The sequence below is a fragment of the Gobius niger genome, assembly GCF_951799975.1.
Source record: "Gobius niger genome assembly, chromosome: 6".
Classification (NCBI taxonomy): domain Eukaryota; kingdom Metazoa; phylum Chordata; class Actinopteri; order Gobiiformes; family Gobiidae; genus Gobius; species Gobius niger.
Window position 1 is genome coordinate 9,852,351 of NC_136857.1, and position 20,413 is coordinate 9,872,763.

The following is a 20,413-nucleotide window of genomic DNA, read 5'->3' on the forward strand; positions in this document are numbered from 1 at the left end:
TTTGGCCTTGCTTTTGATTCAGCTACAAAATACAAAAATTCCCCCTACCTTGCACATTCCTCATACATGTTGTTGTTGCTTGGGCGTATCTTTGAGGTCTGTTTTCATTCCTCGCTGAGGTCAAACGCGGCTCGTGAGCGACTGGGACACAGAGAACAGTGTCTCCGCTCAGAGCACAGAGCCAACAGAGGGGCCAGGTCTGTTTACTCTCAAGCGCTCACTGGAAGTAATGTGGCCCAATTTCTGCATTACTGCAATATAACAAGAGCTCAGTGAGAAGCACAACAGATTATTAAACTTTATTAAGTACGCATTCCTGAACGTCTTTCAAACATTCAGTTGTTAGAAAACTCGAAAAAGTGGGATAGAAAACAAACTCCTGAAACAAATAAAAGATATTTCTGACTAAGTGAGATGTTTATAAAAGGGACATTTATGTAATTGGGGAAATACAGTATGTTTCAACATTCAAGTGTGTATCCAAAATCAGTGCAAATAAAACATTTGGTTAAAAGGCCAGCTCAGCAGTTTTCACAAAACAAGACTTAACTCATACACAGATAAACGTCAATAAATACAAACAATAGACTAATATTTATGGTTTCACACTTAGTGAAAATAGTATAACCTTGCTCTTTTCAATTGATGAATTTATGGTAAGGTACACTGTTTATCTGAGTAGCATTGTCACATGGTTTTTCGAAGGTGGACATGAGTCACAATGTTCAGACTAAGGTGATCTGGGTGTGAGCCGAAACTGGTGATCTATGTAATTAAAAGAAAAATAAAAGTACCGTAGTATACGTATGTGTTTTCAGAGCCAAGAGCTTGCAATTTGGCTCTGAAAGCACATACTAACTAAACCCAAAAGACACACAGGCAACCAAACAGTCATTTTCATTCATTCATTCATTCACTGTAAGAACTTTCAACTCACCAGGGAAGTCCCAGAGACCAGGTTTGTGCAAGAATAAAAGAATACAATGCAATTCATATATGCCCTAGATGAAACCTAAGCAATCCGACAATAAACAAGATTTCCAAATAATAAACTGAAGATTTCCCACTTCAACGGGCGCTTTTGGTTCCTTTATGTGGTTTAAAACATTTCATTGAAGCCTCAGCATAGTAGTAGGCAGCCACTATCAATACATCACCCTTTGACCCCAAGAAGAATAGCAACAGTTTATGAGGATCCCACCAAGAAACATAAAATCCTCTGCAAAAACTTCATTCAAAAGGTTCAGAGACTAGCCCATCCCTGAGCTTAACCATTCAATCAACCGGTGTAACCTCCCATTTCGGTTAGTATCGGGCCTCAGAGTGGCGGTACCCCCCTCATTCTCCGAATAACGTTGGCAATCCTCTTGGCCAGTCCTGGGTTTGGCTCCTCAATCTGAAAGTTGCGAGTTAGTAGATTGTAGAGGGAGCCGTAGCCCACGGCCACCACTGTACAGGTGAGGCAGATGACGTTGTAGGGCATGCTAAAGTCTGGGGTGGGCAGGTTCACCAAAAGAGGCTCCGTGTAGACGCGGATAAAGTAACTGGACTCCTCTTTTGTCGGGAAACTACAGCACAAAACAAAGATTTGGCGTTAAAAAGAGTGATAAAACCATAAAAAGAGGATAACAGGGACTTACAAGCTGCTGAAAAGAGGCCGGTCTCGAGTGTTGTTGGTGTCCATGGCAACAATGCTTGGGACAAGGGAGCTGACAACTGAGGACCTGGGAATATGATTAAAAAAAAGGAGAAAATAAATAAGCAGTCACTGTTTTGTTTGTCGACACCAGATGGCAGCAGAGTGCAAGAGACAAGCACAATATCTCACATACCTGTATTCTGATGCCTGGTTTTAAGCCCAGACGTACATGTAGGGAAATGATAATTGACCGGAGTTTACGGATGGCTAAGGCCAGGCTAGTATTCTGAGATAAAATATAAAAAATATAGAATGTATAGTATTTTATGCACATAACCTAATCCAAATAAAATTCAAAAGTTTAAAATGTCTAATTTAAATACTACTTGTATAATTGCCTTTTCAATTCCTCTAAAATTGTGTGGTTACATATATACAGTCTATGTTACTTGCTCAAGAACATAAGAACACACGTAAAAAATACACTCCTCATTCTCCTTCATTCTGGCCAACACATGTAAACCATTTCCAGATATTCAGTGTTGAGTGTAGAGTATGAATTTCATACCCGACATAGAATCCGTGGTTTGGGTCCGGTGTGTACTCGGTCCATTTGAGCAGAGCCCTCTCGAACTGCACCGTGACCTCCGTGACAGAGTTGGGAGGCAGCTGGACCAACATCTCTAGAAGGTGAGGCCTGATACGGTCTTTAGACGGCTGGTAGTGGATGTAACCTGACAGGGGCAGAATCACATCCAAATATGTACCACGCTGTATTAAGGTTTAATCTAAACTATCCTAAAAATGGTAACGATCGATGATGATTGAAGATCTGAGTTAAAAAAAAAAAAACTTGCCCTGGAAAAATGTACTAAAAGGTCCATCTTCTACCACAAGAAAATATTTATTTAAATATTAATGATTTTCTATGTATTGCAAGTCGGTTTCATTTCAACGCACTTAAATGTAGTGATCTGGGCTTGTGTATTTAGTCCAGATAACTATTGGCTTTAAAAAGGTCCTGTCATTCTTTATTCAGACTTTCACAGCTACTGAAAGCCTATTCACCTTATTCCGCCCCGCCCACTTTTGCCTCTTTTTGTTTTGTCTCGGCACCTCCGTTGTACAGACACTTCTGGTCAAGCGCTAAGCCCGTTCGTTCAAAAGGAGAACGAGGGAAAATATTCTCCGCTCAAATCTGATGTTTAGTAGATTGATTTGTGTATAATGGCCAATGTTCATTTGTACCAACATGTCAACACTGCACCGTTTCACTGCGCGGCCGAACAACGGCTTTGTTTTCGTGTAGTGACTGATTTTATGTGGACTCCAGTCCCATGTTAACAGACAGGAGAAAAGGGGAGGGCACAATTCCACGCAAACTTCCGGAATAAGGTGAATACAAATATTGGCTTTCATAGATGCATGTTGTACAGCACTTTGCGCAGTTACTGGGTGACCACTTGTTCCTCTTTTTGTTATACTACACAGCCAAACTGTCTCTGTCCTCACATCCCACCCGTTTAGACAATGTCCCTCTTTTTCGATGTTGCCACAGGAATTGTTTAAAAGATGGATTCACAAAGAACACAATACAGTATCCATTCTCATTTCAAGTATGTAGTTTAAGTTGCTTAACATCTATTACTACGCCAATCATCCGCTTTCAGTTTTAGGGTTCAAAACGGCAAATTAAATGATCCCATTATAGTCCTTATCCGTTTTGAATTCACTCCACCATGTCACACATCTATAATGTTTTACAGATGAGTTTTATACTTTCTCTACGAATATATCGGACCTGACAATGCAGTGTAAACAGGAGAGATTGGTTTAGATAACTCACTGGGCTTGTTGTCCTTGCCCTTGCTGGTGACGGTGAGCGTGTGCACGTACAGGCGCAGGTACCAGGGAACAGAGTCCAGCAGAAGTACCGGGAAGGACCTGTAGGGGTGGTGGTTGTACATCAGAGTGTGGATCTCTCCAGTCTGCAGCCCGTATCCTGCCACATACCGCTCGGCATGGAGCAGAGGGCGCAGTATGGCCCCTGCACAGAACACAGAGTTTGGGTTTGTATAACCTCTGTATAAATTACTATTTTATCATAATAGCTACCTTTCATACCTTAATGCACTTCTACTTAATAACCAAAGTGGAACGCAGACATTGATTTAGACAGTATTTAGCTCAGTTCACCAATCAGAATATAATTTATGAACTACTAATGTGCTATGATCTGTGAGCTTTGAAATATATAATAAATATATAAAAATCAACATTAACCTTCGGTGTTTTTCCATTTAATTTGTAGGTTAAAAGTTCGCATTGTGCCAAAGGTGGACGGATCAGTCAGGTCATAGACAGAGAACGTTCGTCTGTCTCCCAGCACCACGGCCTGGCTGAGGAGAGGAGTGGCGGGACTCAACTCAAAATGCTCCCCCTAAAAAGAAGAAATTAGTATAATTTGACTTTTTAATAAATGAGAGTAGGATTCTTCCCAGAATGTAAGTTAGACAGAGTAGGAAGACTCACCTCGGGATTGTCAGTGATGTCGATGTATATTTTGCTGGAGGAGGCCAGTGGGCAGGCGTCCGTCAGCGTGCGGGCAAACATCTTGAACAATGACCACTCTGGAAGTAAACAACTTTGATCAGAAGAAGCAGAATTACTCGGAACCCTAATAATCACAAATCAAATGAATAAATATGTTCAATTAGCTTTATTGTCAATGGGTTGCGTTCACGATATAGAATGATCACATTCTATATCGTGTGGAGGGCAGGGGCCAATACAACTATGGGTGAAATACAGTTCTTGTGAGAAATAAAAAATGAACAATTTATTTTCCTCATCAGTATTTGACAGTACCTATAGGCTCTTTAGAATGTTGTGATGTCACGTGAACGTATCCTATTCTATCAGATGTTTAGCACATGCAGAGAATCAAAATGTACACAAAATTCAGAGTAAGAGTCAATTTTTGTACACAATAGAGGGCAGCACGAGGAGGGAAGGGGAGAGTTCAGTTTCCTGACATCTATCCTATTAACTTCTCAAAACCAAATAATGGTATAATATAAATAAATATACAACAAAAAGGAAAAGAACACTCAAAGACTGAACAAAACCCTATTATTTCTGTATCCTTGATCTCAATTCTCTGATCTTGCGAGAGCTGCCACTTCTGACAGTGCTTTACTGTCACAAGAACAAAGCTGCCAGAATGTGATAGACAACCTTTGTTTCAACATGTATCAACGCTAAAGGCGTTTGTTTTGTCCCGCCTTGAAATATTACATTTCCTTACAAATGTAAGTGGAATTCTTAATTAAAACTGACTGACTCACTCACACTTCACATCAATAGAACATTAATCCATTCACAGCAAACACCAGTGAAAGAAGACGTTGGAAGCGAGGCTTGAAAGCGTCTTGCCCATGGGCTGAACAGCTGACAGAACCGCCAACCCGACTGACCTCTTTTGCCCTGTCCCGAGGTGTGCAAGTCAAACACCACGTCGAGTGTCTGCCTGAGCTCCCAGGACGTGCTCTTACACTCAACGTCTCCACACACCGGCCGAATGTGCACGGCCTCAGAGTGGAAACTGCTGTGGAAAAGCTTCTCTGACTTCATCAGGACCGCAAGACCTGCCTGAGAAAAACAAGAGCACAGTAGAGAACGATATAATTAAGGTTTTAGGGAGGACTTTTGTACAGGTTCTTGTTGTCGTTTTAGTGCAGCTCAAAAGAAAGCTCTCTATAGAGCTATGATATTCAGAATAAAAGCTATTAAAGCTCTAATAGCGTTTCATTCACAGACGCACCTTGGACCCGCATGGCAGCAGTTTCTTCCAGGGTGTAAGATTTTCAGTGCAAACTATTTCCCGTGGGAGAGTGGCATAACGGAGGAAGCGGTGATCCGTAACTGGCCGAAGACAACAACACTGTTACACATTATATCATGGTTGTCTAAACATTTTAATATAGCCAAAAAGACATAAATAGTTGGCTTTACCATTGCCAATACCCAGGGGTTTGAAGGAGGCACTGGGCTGGACTGTATTTGTTGAGTCGATGAAGTTCAGAGAGGCACAGAAGATCCCAGATAAAACATTTGTCAGCTCCTTCCAAGTGCCATCCACACTAAAGGAAAACAAAAGCACGTCTGTCAAAAGACACATTTCAAGACTGACTATAGTGAGATTCATCCTTTTTCGTTTTTTTGATCAAATCTTTATTTAGTCAGCCCCTCCTGGCCCTCTTCTTTTAGTGGTGGGGTAAACAGAAGCCCATCACAAGAGCAACCTGAGAATCCAACCTGGGACTTCAGCCTCCTAGAGCGAACCACTACATGTAGTTATCACTTTGGGACATAGAATAATGTGAATCGCTGTTGTTGTGATTTCAACGCACATTTGCAGAATGTGTTACCATCACATGAACAGTATCTTGACCAGCAGAGGGCAGTACTTACTCTGTGACTGTGTCCTGAAACCAGACCCACAGCTCCGCCCCTGGAGGAGCGGGCAGGAAGGGCTGTCCCCACTGCATGGTCCTCCAGTAGCCCTGGGTGAAGCTGATGTGCAGCTCCCGCACAGAAAACTTCGAGATGACCTGCCCCAGCGACTTGGGGAACAGACGGTAGTGGGACACTGGAAAATACAGAAAAGTGCATTGAGATGTATGATTCATGAATTAAACTGTTGACTGACTACTACACATTTGAACAACACATTCCCACATTTTGTACGACAATATCTCTAAGAAATGGCTGACAAGGGCTTTCTTCATGTTTATTTTGAAGGCAAAGTGATAAACTACTTTTCAAAGAATATACAATATGGGCTCTGACATTTTTTAAATAATCTACTGAATCTACTTGAAGTTTGGGAGCTGATGGATAAATCTCAGGAGGTGATGTCGAGTTCACACATTACTACGTTGCCTGTATTCAGTCATTAAAAACAAGATAGCACTTAACAGGGTATTCCCAGTTGGCCTACTGTCTGTTGTGAACCTGCTCACCTTTGTTTCCTTTCATGAAGTCTGTTTCCCAGAGCGTCCGGAACTGGAAACTGGCGTAAATGTCTCCGGAGTGAAGCGGTCTGATCACCAGCTCCTCCTGAAAATCCTCCCTTTGGTGAGTCTCGATGAAGCTGCCTGCCGTCCCGGGGAGAGGCGCGTTCTCTGCCGTGACAGGACCATCTTCATCAGGACTGGCTTCCTGCACCTCGGTCGGTTCCCACTGTTTCTCCTCCACCGCTGGCGTCCGCGGAGTTGTTTCACCTTGACCATCGGTGTTCTCAGAAATATCTGGATTGCCTGTAGTCGACGCACTTTCTTGTGCATTAATACACATTAAAAACGATGAATTACACAGAATAACAAGCAGCGCCGCGGACCAGTAACTGTGCGCGGCCATCTTTGCCCGGCCTGTTGTGCGTAAAACCTACTTCCGCGTCTCTGCGTAATCAGCCTCTGCGACCAATGAGCGACTACCACTCGTATTTCTAAGGCAACGACACGAAACTGCTTTGTTTTATGGAAAAATACGATTTCAGAAAATCCATCAAAATGGATATGTGAAAAGGGTTGCAGCGTTTACAAAATAGCTAGACAACGTCACGAATAGATAATTACGAAAAGACAAATTAAAGCCTTGTCAGTTCCATTCATAAATACAAAATAAGAAAAAATGTGTATTTAATTTAATTAAAAAGCAAGAATGAAGAAAGCCAACAGTACATGATGATTTATTTGTTAAATATTATTTCTGTAGCATACACAAACTGATAAATGTTGTTGACCCATATGACCCATAGCCCAGTGCCACGAACACTGTGTATTTTCATAGCCAGGATAATTCAAAACGGCGAGTGGCTGTATTGGAACAGCCAGGTAACACCCACCGATATAGCTACTGAGGTTGGCTCTGTTTGCAATAAGGAATCAAACGCATGGCGAGGGTAGAATAGGCTACCCAGGTTTAAGCAGGCAAGGATAGCCTATTTTTGTAATTTACTACAGTCATCCTCCCGTGTTGCTTGATGGGAACGGACTCGGGCATAATCGGGGGCACAACACCCCTCCCACATCCTCACATCCCTACGCGCACAGCCCAGACGCACGGACGCACGCGCTGGCACGCACAGTACCACACGCTCCACGCACATACACACAGCGAATTTGGTCTCAGCCATGGCTCTCCGGTTGATGCTCTGAAAGCGGTGATTGTCAGAGCGAATTTACCCTCTCCTCACTTGCAGCTTCCCTCCTGACCTTGCCTCCCTCCGGTTGGCTTCGCGATCTTTTATTTATTTGGGATTCCTGCGCGCTGGCTGCCCGTCTCCTCATGGCTACATCGGATGGACTAGACGGCTGTCTGCAACGAGGCAGATCTCAAAGTGACCCAAACATTCTAACGGAATCGGAAATAGAGCTGGTCCACAGCGCAGGTAGGTCCTTGTTTGTATGTATACAATGCGTTTAAACCCATGGCTGCTGGCGGTGCAGCTGTTTCCAAAAAGCATAATCGAGCTGCCGGTGGGATACCATGACACCAAGGGATAATTAGCGCATATGGTCTCAGCGCTGGACGTGAAATACAAGGCGATAACGCTGCAAATTGAAAATTAATGTGCCACATCAAGGCGTGTGAACCTCTCCATGCCGCTCCCTTGGTTTTGCGCGTTTTTATGGAAGACGCTTGTAGCTCATTTGGTGGCTGCACAAAGTAGCCTACACATATTCACTCTGTTGATGCCGGGTCATTTCATGCAGAATTGACAAATGTGCAGGGTGTAGCTGTTGCTTTGTGCATAAGCCATCCTCCGTGGCTTTACTTATCATCGCACAATCCGCGTCCATGTGTGGTCCATGATGCCAGCTTAAACGCATTTGTTATGTTATCGGATCAGGACGCGGTGTAATAGCCTTGTTATTATTGGAGAGATGGGGTTTGAGTCTTTGGCTGAGACCTGGTTTAATAATGGCTGGTTTGGTCCTGATTTTCCTATATGGAGATGCTATACTGTGTGATTTGATCTATTAAAGCCTACACCTGATGGAGTCATATCTTAGTCATGGTTTATTATAAGCTTATGTACTTCTGCAGTTTAGTCATGCAGTCTTGGCTTAACCTTTTATAAAGTAATTTGATGAATCAGTATATGTTCCTCATTAGTTGCGTATTTAACACTACACATTGATCATAATTTACTAGGCCAGATAGTTTAGTTCAGAAAACCACTGTAAATCTTGTAGTGCTAAACCAGCACTTCGTCCTGCCTTGCGCCAATTATTTATTTTGGCCAAACTTGCTTATTTGTTTCTTTCTTTTTCTTTATAGTTTGACTTCCATCAAAGCCAAATTTATGTAAACATTTCTCTTCAGCTTCAGTCGCTTGTCCATCGCTTGTTGTATAACTTCATATCCCACTTTGTACATATTGCATGAGACTCTGGTTCCCATTGACAGCTCTTCCCCCACTCCTCCCTCAGCGTCACTGTCATAATCAATGTCCTTCTCCCGGTGATGTTGTCCAAAGGTGCACCCCGTGACCCCCTTGGATGCAGCTCACCTCTGCATTTGTTCAGCACTGTTCGATGACCGGTCGCTGTTCTTCTGAGAGGCCTTTCCCGTTACTCAACCCTGTGCATTTGAAATAATGAAGTGATGTTTCATTAATAGCACGCTGAACACCAGGGAGCAGTCCTGTTTGTAGCACTCCAGTGAACTGACAGGCAAATGCACTTGTTACTTCTCATACTCAAAGTGGGAGAGGCGCTGGACTGACAGCATATCTATGTTTTTTTTTTTTTTCACTATTTGTATAAATGTACTAGTGTAGGCTAAGATATTGTTGACCGGACTGAGTGGAGGGTGTTTTGCTTCCAAGTTCAGAAGCTTCCTCTTGTATGTTACCTTACATTGAACTCCATGTATATCTTTACCATTAACACGATTTATTACTCTACTACTTCATTTTCCTGCTTTTGATTGAGGCCTGATCATGCTTTAAGAATTTACTCCACTGTAAATATTTGGTTTTATCTTAGTTTGTTCTTACATTCATCAAGGTATTTGTGTTCACACATCTGGAATCATTTGAAGATTTTCTCACAAACACTGAACCAAATAACTGGATGTTGCTGTTCTTTTTTTAGCGATTTGATATTGATTTGCTCTTGGTAAAATAGAATAGTCTCAATGCTTCATGACAGAAAATTCTTCTCCGAATGAATAAGGTAAACATGTTTATATCTGAGTGATTTTTTTTATCCTTATTTACACCCAGATATCCATAGATTCCTTGTACGTATTCTGGCTTAGTCCTGATTATATGTTACTCCTGCATAACCCGCTCTATTTATGGTGAATCGCGTGGGCCTGGACAGTCATTTGTAACGCCCACACACATTGAGTCGTAAACGTTGAGACTGATTCACAAAAACACGGGTCGCTATTTACCTTTCAGCACTGCACTAATGAGGTGGCTTTTTCATAATGTTCTGAACCACACCTGTCCGGCACCCACGGACCGTCCCCGGAAAACACTTTTTAATTGGAGCCGTGGTTTGGTCCGCGCTTCCTGCAGGATTTCATTCACACTTTGCTGGACGTGATAATGCCACGCCAAGTCAGCTCTGTCAAACCTCTGGATAAACAGCGCTGCAGATGACACTTGAGCAACGCTGTGTAGGCAGTGATGAAAAAAAAAGTTGAACAAAGAGGTGGCCTATATCAGCAAGCAGTGTCTCACTTAAAGGGATATTTCAGGATTTTTTACATACGGCATCATTTCATAGCTATCCGGAGTGTTGTTGATTTCTGGACATTTTTAATTCATGCAGTCCTTATATTTGAAGAGTTTAGTGGTGCTAGGCAGGTGCTAGGCTAGCGCATGTCTGTGGTAGCTAGTAGCCTGCATTAAAAACAGTCTTAAAAAAAAATCACTTATCACACCAGACTGTCAATATAAGTGTCTGTTTTGGCTGAATAGTTTTTGCAATATAACCATTTTGCATTTAAAATAGCTTAAATTTCAGCAGCATCAGCTTCCTGGTTGTAAGCTACTCAGTGGCGGAGTGATCTGCTAGGTTACCGGATCTAGTTTGTTTACCTGCGGCCGGCATAACTACATGTGGAATTCACAAAGGAGCTTTCTACAAATGAGATATGGCAACGTTTGGAGTGCCCGATGATTTTGAAGAGGTTTTTAGTGCAGGCTACTAGTTACCATAGACATGCGCTAGCCTAGCACTAGCCCAGCATCAATAAACTCTACCAAATATAAGGACAGCATGAATAAAAATCAAAGACACTCTGGATAACAAGGAAATGAGGCCCTATTTCAAAAATCCTGTAATATCCCTTTAAGTTACATTGTCAATTAGTGTTGTGACAACGTTTGAATGTCACTCTGATGACAAATCTGCATATTTAAAACAACCAAGTACCTGCGAGATGAATCACAATATAAATCAATTATCAAATTGCAAAGCTGCAATTATTTAGGCAATAAAATGTCCCACGTTTATATGTAATTTATGTTAACGCTGTAGACCAGGAAAATGTTCTGAAAGGATTCTTGCAGTTTTAGCAGTTCATATTTCAGTCCTGTCTCAAAGTGTTTAAAAGATGCACCGTGAACTGAATCCTCATTTGAATAAGAAATTGAAAATCTCATTTCTTGCTGGAAACAATAGAGAAACATTACCCCAAAATGGTTCAGCTCTTTCCAAGCCCAGCCTATTGTCCTGAGTCTTGTGAGTATTATGCACTTTATAAGACCAACTTTTTTTTAAACTGCCGCATATTATTGTATTATTCAGAACCAACCGTGTGGACCTACATTATATTCCCATATAGCACCCACACACCTGTTTGATTGGCAGCTGTTATATTTCACAGAGATTGTTGGTGAATACTGTACAATCTCACACACGCCAAACCTATTGTCCGTCATTTGTTGATTTAAAGACAATAACCTCAGTTATAAGGCGTCTAAAGGCCTGTTTACCTATGACACACTACCTAATGGCTTCACAGTCATGATCTTCAGAATCAGAATAGGTTTTATTGCCAAGGTTGGTGAACAGGTTCACAACATAAAACATAAAACTTGGTAGGGATAAATAAAAACTTTAAAAGGCAAAGTTGTGAAACAGAGGATTTAAGTTTAGACAAAAGACAACCTTGTTTCCATTGATCCGCAGCTACAACTAAAACGCACTAACAATTATTTATTTATTAAAGATGGGAAAGTGCTTATTAATTAACATGAGTCCTCAAAGTCCACATGTAAATATGCCAGAGTTAGCCACAATGGCTAATTTTCATCTGTAGTCCCAGGGCAGGCAACAAGCACAACAGACATGAACAAAAGACAAGATAAAATGGTTAGTAAAAAGACATTATAAACAAAACTACACAGACAAATAAGAAATTTTAAACACTATTGGTAAACAGCCTACATGTTCACTCTGTGACTGCAGGTTTGATTGTCCAGGAGCCAAAGTTTTACTGATCTAGTGAAGGTTCTCAGTGTTGGGATGTTCCTGATGTGAGTTGGAACAGTGTTCCAGGTGTGAGCCGCCCTCACTGAAAAGCTCAACTGACCAAAACATGTTTTCCTGAAAGGAACAGCACAGTCTCCTCTGCTTTGGGCATTTTTAAAAAAAATTATTATTCAGTTCAGTGTATTCTGCTTTGTGCATTGACATTACACATAAAGCTGGATGTTGATTACCCACTAAATGTAACATATTATGCAGACAAAATAACGTCTGTCCATAATCCAGTGACTTTTAGTGTGTGCAGTTCATTAGTGCTACAGCACATTTAACACACATTGCATGCTTTTTATGACTGCACACATGCTTAACTTTGAATTTGTCCAATAAAACCGAAGCACAGTGTGCTGTCGAGAAATATTAGACTCTATATTTACCAGTGCTGCTGTCACACTGTGAAAGATGTTGATTTATGTCATCAATGAAAGACACTGTCCATACATTTGTCAGGGCAAGGACAATGTCAGTGTCTGGTGACCCAAAGTACACATCCCCCTCCTCACACCCCATCCCATCCAAGCACACAGCCATAAGCGCACACATACCCCCCCTGTAGCTCATCACTGCGCTAGCGTCTGGGACAGAAGTCACTGCCAACAGATTACTTTGGCAAAGACTGTCTTTTTCCCCTCAGCCCTGGGCCCTGCAGCTGCAGAGCCAGACACTGTATTCAGCCTCCTCTCAGCGCTCACACAAGTGTCAATACAGGCGCAGCTACAGTCGCCACCACTGAGGACAAGCCACTCCTTTTCGGATGGATGTGCGGGACAGGAGATTGTTTTTGTTGCCGAAAAGAATAATGAGTCCGGGTTGGTAGTTTAGCTCAGTAGCCTTCTTTTGCAAGCGGAAACACACAGAAAATGTAAGTCAGAGATATGAATTTCATCTAGGGGTGCACAATATGAGAAAACTAAAATCATATGACAGTCTTTTAACAATGTGATAAAAATATTGCGATTCTACTAAACTATTCCAACACAGTGCACTCCACAGAATTGAAACTGGTAAGCAATTAGTTTTTTTGTAAAATTGTGTCAAAATAAAACTAAGAAAGCAGGACCTAAACGAGGAACACATTTCGGAAAATTATACCTAGAACTGAGCTTTTACGTTTTAGGCACAACAATGATGTGTATGTCATGCGATACGTTATTGCTTGCAAAGTGGATATTGCATTACGGGATATTCACCGTATTCCGCCTCGCACCACTTTTGGCTTTTTTTTTTTGCCACTAACCGGCACCGGCACTTCCGCTGTCTTGACTCTTCCGGTAGAGCACGAAGTCAGTTCATTAAGCGAGGGAGAATGAGGGGAAATGTTTGCCGCCAAAATCCGACGTGCAGCAGATTGATTTGTGTAAAATGTCCGATGTTCATTTGCACCAACAAGTCAGCACTGCACTGTTTCTGTTGGCGGCATGAAAACGGCTTTGTGTCCGTGGAGTGATTTTCTCTTGTCGTCTGCCGTCCTATGTAAACTAATACGAGTGAAGGGGTGGGCACAATTCATGGCGTCGCCCACAGGAACTTCCGGAATAAGGTGAATTCTGCAGCCCTAACCAGATATTAAACTTGTATTCTCGAGCAAATATTATTAGAAATATCATATATACATTAACATACCACTTTGCCAGAAGCTCTACATGGGACCTCAACCATGAGAAGTAGGAAAATCACAGCATTTCTATCCCCATTTCCTTCTAACACCGGTTCTGAAAAGATTCGGGTAATGTGCATAAAATAAAAACAAATGATAATGAGAATTTAGAACTCTACTAAATAAAGTGAACATTTAGTAATATTTTATGCGCATTGAACCTTATGTGTTAAACAATTTAAACTTTGCCAGGTTGGCGGTGTGCAATGTAGGATTAGGGGTTGTTAAAAAGTGTTATTCACAAAAGCAAAAAAAGAAGAGTGAAATGGTTTGGAAAATGCTAAAAGAGAACATGACTTGAAAGTTATTTGCGCTTTTAAACTTTTAAACTGACCAGCTCACTTTATTCCTGAACACATCCCAAATATGAATTAAATTTGGTTGATTTGTGTGTCTTTGTGCTTCTTCTTATTGACTTTGATCACATTCCCCGACAATTTATTACAGTATATTCAAAAAGGCAGGGCATCTGGCATACTTACTCCTTGTATATTCTTGAGCTGACTCTAACTAGACAAGCTCCTCTTTACATTTGCCGCTAATGAAATGTCACTTTGTCTGCGCGTTTCCCTTCGCCGCCGCGGAGTCAGCCCAGGTAATGGTGCGGAGGGGACACCTTGGAGCGGTCAGCACAGTCCGGTCTCTCACGTGGCCTCCGTCCGTCCGGAGAGAAAGCGGTGATGTAAACAAAAATAGTTTGAGTGCGGCGATGTGGCAGGCACTGTATCGGCATTTAAGACGACAGCGAGGAGTGGCCTGCAGCAGTTTTGTTCCACTGTCTGCAAGCATGAGGAAAACAACAATCCTCCATGACACTTTTCAGTTCAGTCAACTTTATTTATCCCACATGGGGCGATTCCTTTATCTTGTCGGCTTCATAGTTGCCTAAGTCCAATTTTAGGGCGTTTGGGGAAACTGAAAAATCCTTGGATGCTGTTGATTTGTGTCATGTAGAGTTAGAGATTGTGATATGGCGGTTAGCACTCACATCTCACATGTTATCCCTCTGTGTGTGTTCCTAACAAGACTCCCTGTGACGATCTGCTAATTTGGAGTGATTATCATATCACCATTCTGTGTTGTGTTCGAACTCAGACTCTATTCCACACCCACTCCTCCTATTGGTCACGCTCCGTCAGATTTAACCAATCTTAGTGGAATGTGAACTTTGAGGAGCAGCAGATGACTTAATTTACATCTTAATGGTTACATAAACATACATATAAGTACATGTGAATTGTGCTGAACGTTTTTATCTCGGCTTTTTATTTTTATTAAGCAAAATCAAGCTTTTTATCTTATTACAATGTTGTTTTCCCTCAAAAAACATACCTGGAGCTACGTTTTGAGTTGCTTGCGGATCTTCGAGTAATCTATGGATCTTCTCCAGTAGCTATTCTTAGCACGTATCCAGGACATGTTTTCCTCACCTCTCGATCTCTTGCTAAGCTTAATCCTGCACAACAGTCTTTTTTTTCCTTTAGTCTTTTAAACAGCTGTGCAGCAAAGGGGAGCTTATATTTACATACACAAAATGTGTTTTGGATTATTTAGAAATACCTGCAAAAGCATATACCCCCTTCTTAAAATAATAATAATAATAGAGTCAAACCTTATAGCTATACATCTGATCAAGAATCTGGTTCCCTGGGGGGGGGAAAGGAAATGCCACTGACAAATGCAAGCTCAAAAATACACATAATAATTTGGAGTCTACATTTTATTAGGTTTAAACACAGCACATAGTATAGTAGAGATGCCTTAAAGGAATAGGCCACCGTTTTTGCATACTGAGATATGTTCTTACCTGAGCTTAGAGGAGTTGATGCGTAACTGTCTGGTCTTTACGCGTGCGCTCAGTCACGCAAAAACACCGAATATGCTGTTAGCATTTAGCCTCTCCTCCTCGACCAAGCTCTTCCACATTTTCCCTATTTGAATACGGTTAGGTAAGTAGTGACACGATCCAAGTATAGTCACACAAAATTAAACATGTCGACTTTCTAAGCGGATCAAAAGGGGCACTATATTGCAAGGCATAGTAATATTATAGGAGCACTTCGACTTTACTGGGCAGATGTTGAAGTGCTCCTAAGGTGTTATTACGCCTTGCAATATAGTGTCCCTTTTTATCCGCATAGAAAATCGATATGTTTCAATTTTTGGCTTGTGTAAAGGCTCATGTAACAGTATTTAAATAGGGAAAACATGGAAGAGCTTGGTTGATTCTAACTTCACTCCTGTTTGGGTCCATAGAGGAGAGGGGGAGAGGCTTTTGCTAATGCCGTCTGTGCTCTAATTATGTGACTGAGCGCACACGTAAAGACCAGACAGCGACGGATCAACTCGTCTAAGCCAAGGTAAGAACATATCTCAGTATTTAAAAACAATCTCCTATTCCTTTAAGTATCCACATCCTTCAGTATCCACATATGAAGAGTGTTTTCCCACATCCCTCGCCTATCGCGCAGACAGCAGCGGGGCAATCCTCTCAGATCTGTCATCAGAGCGATCTCCAATTATGACAGATATCCGTGTACCCCCCACCTCCACCCTGCTAAAACCCATCCACATACACAGCTGTACTGAGGGAGAACAGCACTGAGCGCTCCTATGACTCACCTGAGCCGTGTCTTACATATAGCTCTCTCATTGTGAGGCTGCTGTGAGGAGATACAGGGGACTCTGAGTCAGACAGCTGGCCTTACATAACCGCCTCCCGAATCAGCAACGGTTTGTTTAAAATGAGGGAGGAATATTCAGCAGAGGCCCTCGCGAATCTATCAAGAGTAGTTACTAAAACCGACATGCTTAAGTCCATAGGCTCATCATAGTTTCCAAAGTTGGCTTCTGGACTGAGCTGTTGAGTTTAGGACGTTTAGCCTCTTCACAAAAACTTTTATTGCTCTCAGATCAACCCAGTCCAGTTGACAATTTTGGAAACTTCTTCTATGATGGTGAACTCCTGGACGACAAAGACCCTTGTGCATTTTATTGTGAACAAGTAAAATGAGTAACATGGATGATGATGATGGTTTTGAATAGCTCTTTGTACATGCAAAGAAGATTTACATTGTCTTATTCATTTGCTTCATACTATAGTATGTAAGTGCTTTATTTGTCATTGTACAACCGTACAACAAAAGTGTGTTCAGGTGTTAGTCCTGAGCCACCGCCACTGTGGGTCAACCTGACCAGCATGTTTTTGGAGTTAGAGGAAACCTGGCTGTCTTCAGTCTCCTCTGATCCTTTGAAACGGTGTAGCGCCTCCTGGGTTTCTCCCAGAGCGTGGTGTCCTGCACTGGTCAGCTCCACCTCCTTCCTCCTGCGCTGCTCCCTCCACTCCACAACTGTCTTTTACCATCTTCTGGGAAGAGCTAATCTGTTTTATTCTCCATTGAACGCCCATTAGCCAGACAATAGAAGGCATGTGTGGAGTCTCGCCCGGATACCTCCTTGTTTGTCCCTGTTTTGTTTCTCCACTTGTGATGCCTCCACTGTGCTGCAGGTGTGGGGGGCTCTTAGCGCCTCTTTAGTCTCTCAGTGGAAGAAATGTGGAGGTTTCAAATGGGTTTAGCTGATTTTAGCTGTTTACTTTTGAAAAGCTGCTTTCTTCATTCATGCAGTAAAACATCCACTGATCCCCACAAAAACACGGCATACATACAAAAGTATGCAGTAAAACAATGTGGAGCATAGAAACAAGTTCGCAGAAAAAGGCAAAAAATACAGCTGCACCGAGAGAGTGGGAGGCTGCTGCCTGTTTACTTGTCGCCATGGTGGAAAGCTACTACTGTGGCCACAGCTGCCCTGGGGTAGACTGGCGGAAGCAAAGCTGCCCCTAACACTTTACGTTCCTCGGGAAAAAAAATCACTGGAACCAACGAAGATCCATGTGTAAATTGTAAAACTAAAGGCCACATGGATCTAAACAAACAAAATGAGAGCTAGCACTGGAGGGGGCAGATTCGGTGACCTGTGGCTGATGTACTTGACCTCTACAAGAGTCTTGTTAGTGCTTTGATGGGCCGTTCGAGTGTGCGCTGAAAGCTGGGATAAAGGAACGCTCATATTTGTTGTGGCTATTGACAAGTTTCTTTGTTCAGTAATAATGTGTGAACCTTTGAACTGATCCTGCCCCCAACTCAGCAGCAGCACCACCTCTTTCTTCACCGCTCCCCCCTGTATAAGTTAATGAGTTTATGAATGTGGTTGGTTTATTCATGCAGATGTGACTGTGCGGGTGTTGAATTGGGCTCCCGAAACCCATTTTATTCCCAGTCTCAATTATAGCGGCGCCTGTAAATGTGTCTGACACTTGCACTGTCTACGAGCCAGTAACTCAGAATAGACTCTCAGCAGAGAAAGTCATCACTGTAATCATGGGTTTGGAACTCAAGATAAAAAGTGGTCAAAGTATATTATTATATGTTTAATTTTTACAGGTCTGAAATTCCAAATGACCGGAAATTCAAAATGTCAAATATCTTTCTTGAAGAGATGCAGCCCTCGGTGTTGAGTGCTGTCTTGTTTGTTTTCTATTTAAATGGCAAGAAGAAGCTGTATTTGAAGAATTTATTGTCGACCGGTGGGTTCTTCATCAGGGTTGCGGTAGTGCAGCGGTTAGTGCTCGTGCTTCACAGCTAGTGGGTTTGATTGTATCTGTGTAGGTTTCCTCCGGGTACTCCGGTTTCTTCTACAATTAAAAACATGTACAATAAGTTAATCCTCCAGCCAGGTGATTCTGACCATCAGCCTGCCTGAAGATGGGTCCCCAGGTGCAGCACAGCAGTCGCCAACTGCTCCTTTTGGGTCGCCCCAGCGTCATCGAAGGATGGGTCAATGCAGAGGACAAATTTTCCTATGGGGACATTAAAGTACACCTTAAAACAAAAACTATGCAAAACTGGATGAGCAGCATTATATAGTAATTTACGCATTACTCACACTGCATTCACTCATTTACATATCAGATATACTGTATATGTTGGGACCATAAAGCTGTAATACAGGCAATTTGAAATGGTGAATTTAGGTGCTTTTCTGTCGATAGAAGTGTTCATTCACCTTTCTCTTTTAGATTGTCGTGAAACAAATGCAGGTGCAGCACTGGATATAGTCACTGTTAGTCTCAACATTATCATTAATATTGTCTCTGTCCTCCATACCGGCATCAGTAGAACCAGTGTGTTGGTTTCTCTTACCTATTATTCAATTTGCAGCTGCTCAAATAGATTAGTTTTAGCACTATCAGTATATGTTTGTGGATCAACTGCGTTTTTGAAACGAATGTGGAACAATAAGCTAAAACAAAGAATCGGAAGCCAGTGGTTTGTCGTACATTCACTTTCTAGACAGCCTGTGTCCAAATCCAAACATGGGCCAACTGCTTGCTTGCGTGTAACACGAGTCCATGTGGCACCAACTGCACAGTAACAGCTGATATAGTGAGCGCGGATAAGCCCTCTGCGGACCCTTCGCTGTCTTTGAGGCTGGCCCAGAAAGCAGGGCTGCAAAACTGAAGCTAAACTACAGGGGCCCTGCATCGCGCCTCGTCCCACTGGAGCAGAGAGGGAGAAGGTTTTTGACAGCAGCTACTGAACCATGTGCTGCTTTTGTTTCTTCTGACTGTATACGTTTGAGTGTGTAGGTAAATCGGAAGAAGGAAGAGTCGTGTTCACCAGAAACAAGAGGTTCCCCATTAGGCCATATTATGTCTGCTCTCAGTGTTTTTTTAATGGAGGCTCAGCTTGTTAACCTCGTACCAAGCCTGAACCGAGCGCATTTTCTCCAATTCGGCATTACCCAAATTTAAAAGCTTCAAAATGTGACAAGTGACAGAAATGTTACAAAAAAAACGTAAAAAAACGAGGCGAAAACAGAACATAACAGTAACGACAAAGTTACTTTTATGAATTGACTAAAATTTAAAAAGTAAAGCAACTGGCTGCAAAGCTTTTTTGAGTTCACTCAACTTGATCAAGAAGGAAGTTGTGCCAACAAGTCAACTTTGCACTTGATTCAACTCTTTTGTTTTTGTTTAAGAAATTGTAGTTGACCAAACGTATTGTTTTAAGTCCAGCAAACACTTAATTCTATGTTTGGTAAAGTTTTTCTTCCAAGTTGGATTTATTTAAAGTTTGTATTTGCTTGTAATAATAGAAAAAAATAGGCATAAAACAAACCAGGTATTTTTTTTACCAACTTCCACGTAAGATTTGGCTAAACAAATACCGTTAAAGTTGGAATAAAAAGCTTTGCAGACAGTTGCTTTACTTTTTAAAGTTGACTTAACTTTTTATTTATCACAATGTACTATACACGATATGACTGTATCGACAGGTCGTTTCAGCTCTTTGTTTGAAGCGGAAATTGGAAGTTGCTATTTTATGTCACGTTTATGGTACTGGAGTGGAAAGCATGTTGTCTATCCCATGAACCACATTAGTAACACATTCATGTATGTCTTTTTTTAATCTTTAAAGGTCCTATATCATGCACAATCGACTTTTTAGAGCTTTTAGCCATGTTGTTATGCTATTT

The 20,413-nt window shown here is 41.8% G+C and overlaps 2 protein-coding genes across 2 annotated transcripts in view; one reads left to right on the forward strand and one right to left on the reverse strand.

Moving 5' to 3' along the window:
- Positions 1-50: 50 nt before the first annotated feature.
- Positions 51-7,102, reverse strand: pigt (phosphatidylinositol glycan anchor biosynthesis, class T). Its single transcript, XM_079558630.1, has 11 exons — positions 6,664-7,102; positions 6,113-6,290; positions 5,654-5,781; positions 5,463-5,563; positions 5,116-5,290; positions 4,172-4,269; positions 3,923-4,079; positions 3,486-3,686; positions 2,208-2,373; positions 1,641-1,724; positions 51-1,568 (listed from the first exon to the last, which is right to left on the reverse strand). The coding sequence occupies exons 1-11, from the start codon at positions 7,058-7,060 to the stop codon at positions 1,319-1,321; spliced, it is 1,935 nt and encodes a 644-aa protein (XP_079414756.1). The 5' UTR covers positions 7,061-7,102; the 3' UTR covers positions 51-1,318.
- Positions 7,103-7,650: 548 nt separating this feature from the next.
- The window catches only part of phactr3a (phosphatase and actin regulator 3a), a 56,445-nt gene continuing 43,682 nt past the window's right edge, over positions 7,651-20,413 (forward strand). Inside the window, exon 1 of the mRNA XM_079558604.1 lies at positions 7,651-8,093. Coding sequence (XP_079414730.1) covers positions 7,991-8,093 — 103 coding nt within the window. The 5' untranslated portion in view covers positions 7,651-7,990. The remainder of the gene's footprint in view (positions 8,094-20,413) is intronic.

Excerpts from the sequence above, each read along its gene's own strand:
- pigt (XM_079558630.1), bottom strand. The coding sequence starts at position 7,060 with ATGGCCGCGCACAGTTACTGGTCCGCGGCGCTGCTTGTTATTCTGTGT. Across the intron at positions 5,564-5,653 it reads ACCCCTGGGTATTGGCAATG|TTACGGATCACCGCTTCCTC; the intron begins GTAAAGCCAACT and ends GTCTTCGGCCAG. Across the intron at positions 5,291-5,462 it reads TGCTGCCATGCGGGTCCAAG|GCAGGTCTTGCGGTCCTGAT; the intron begins GTGCGTCTGTGA and ends TGTTTTTCTCAG.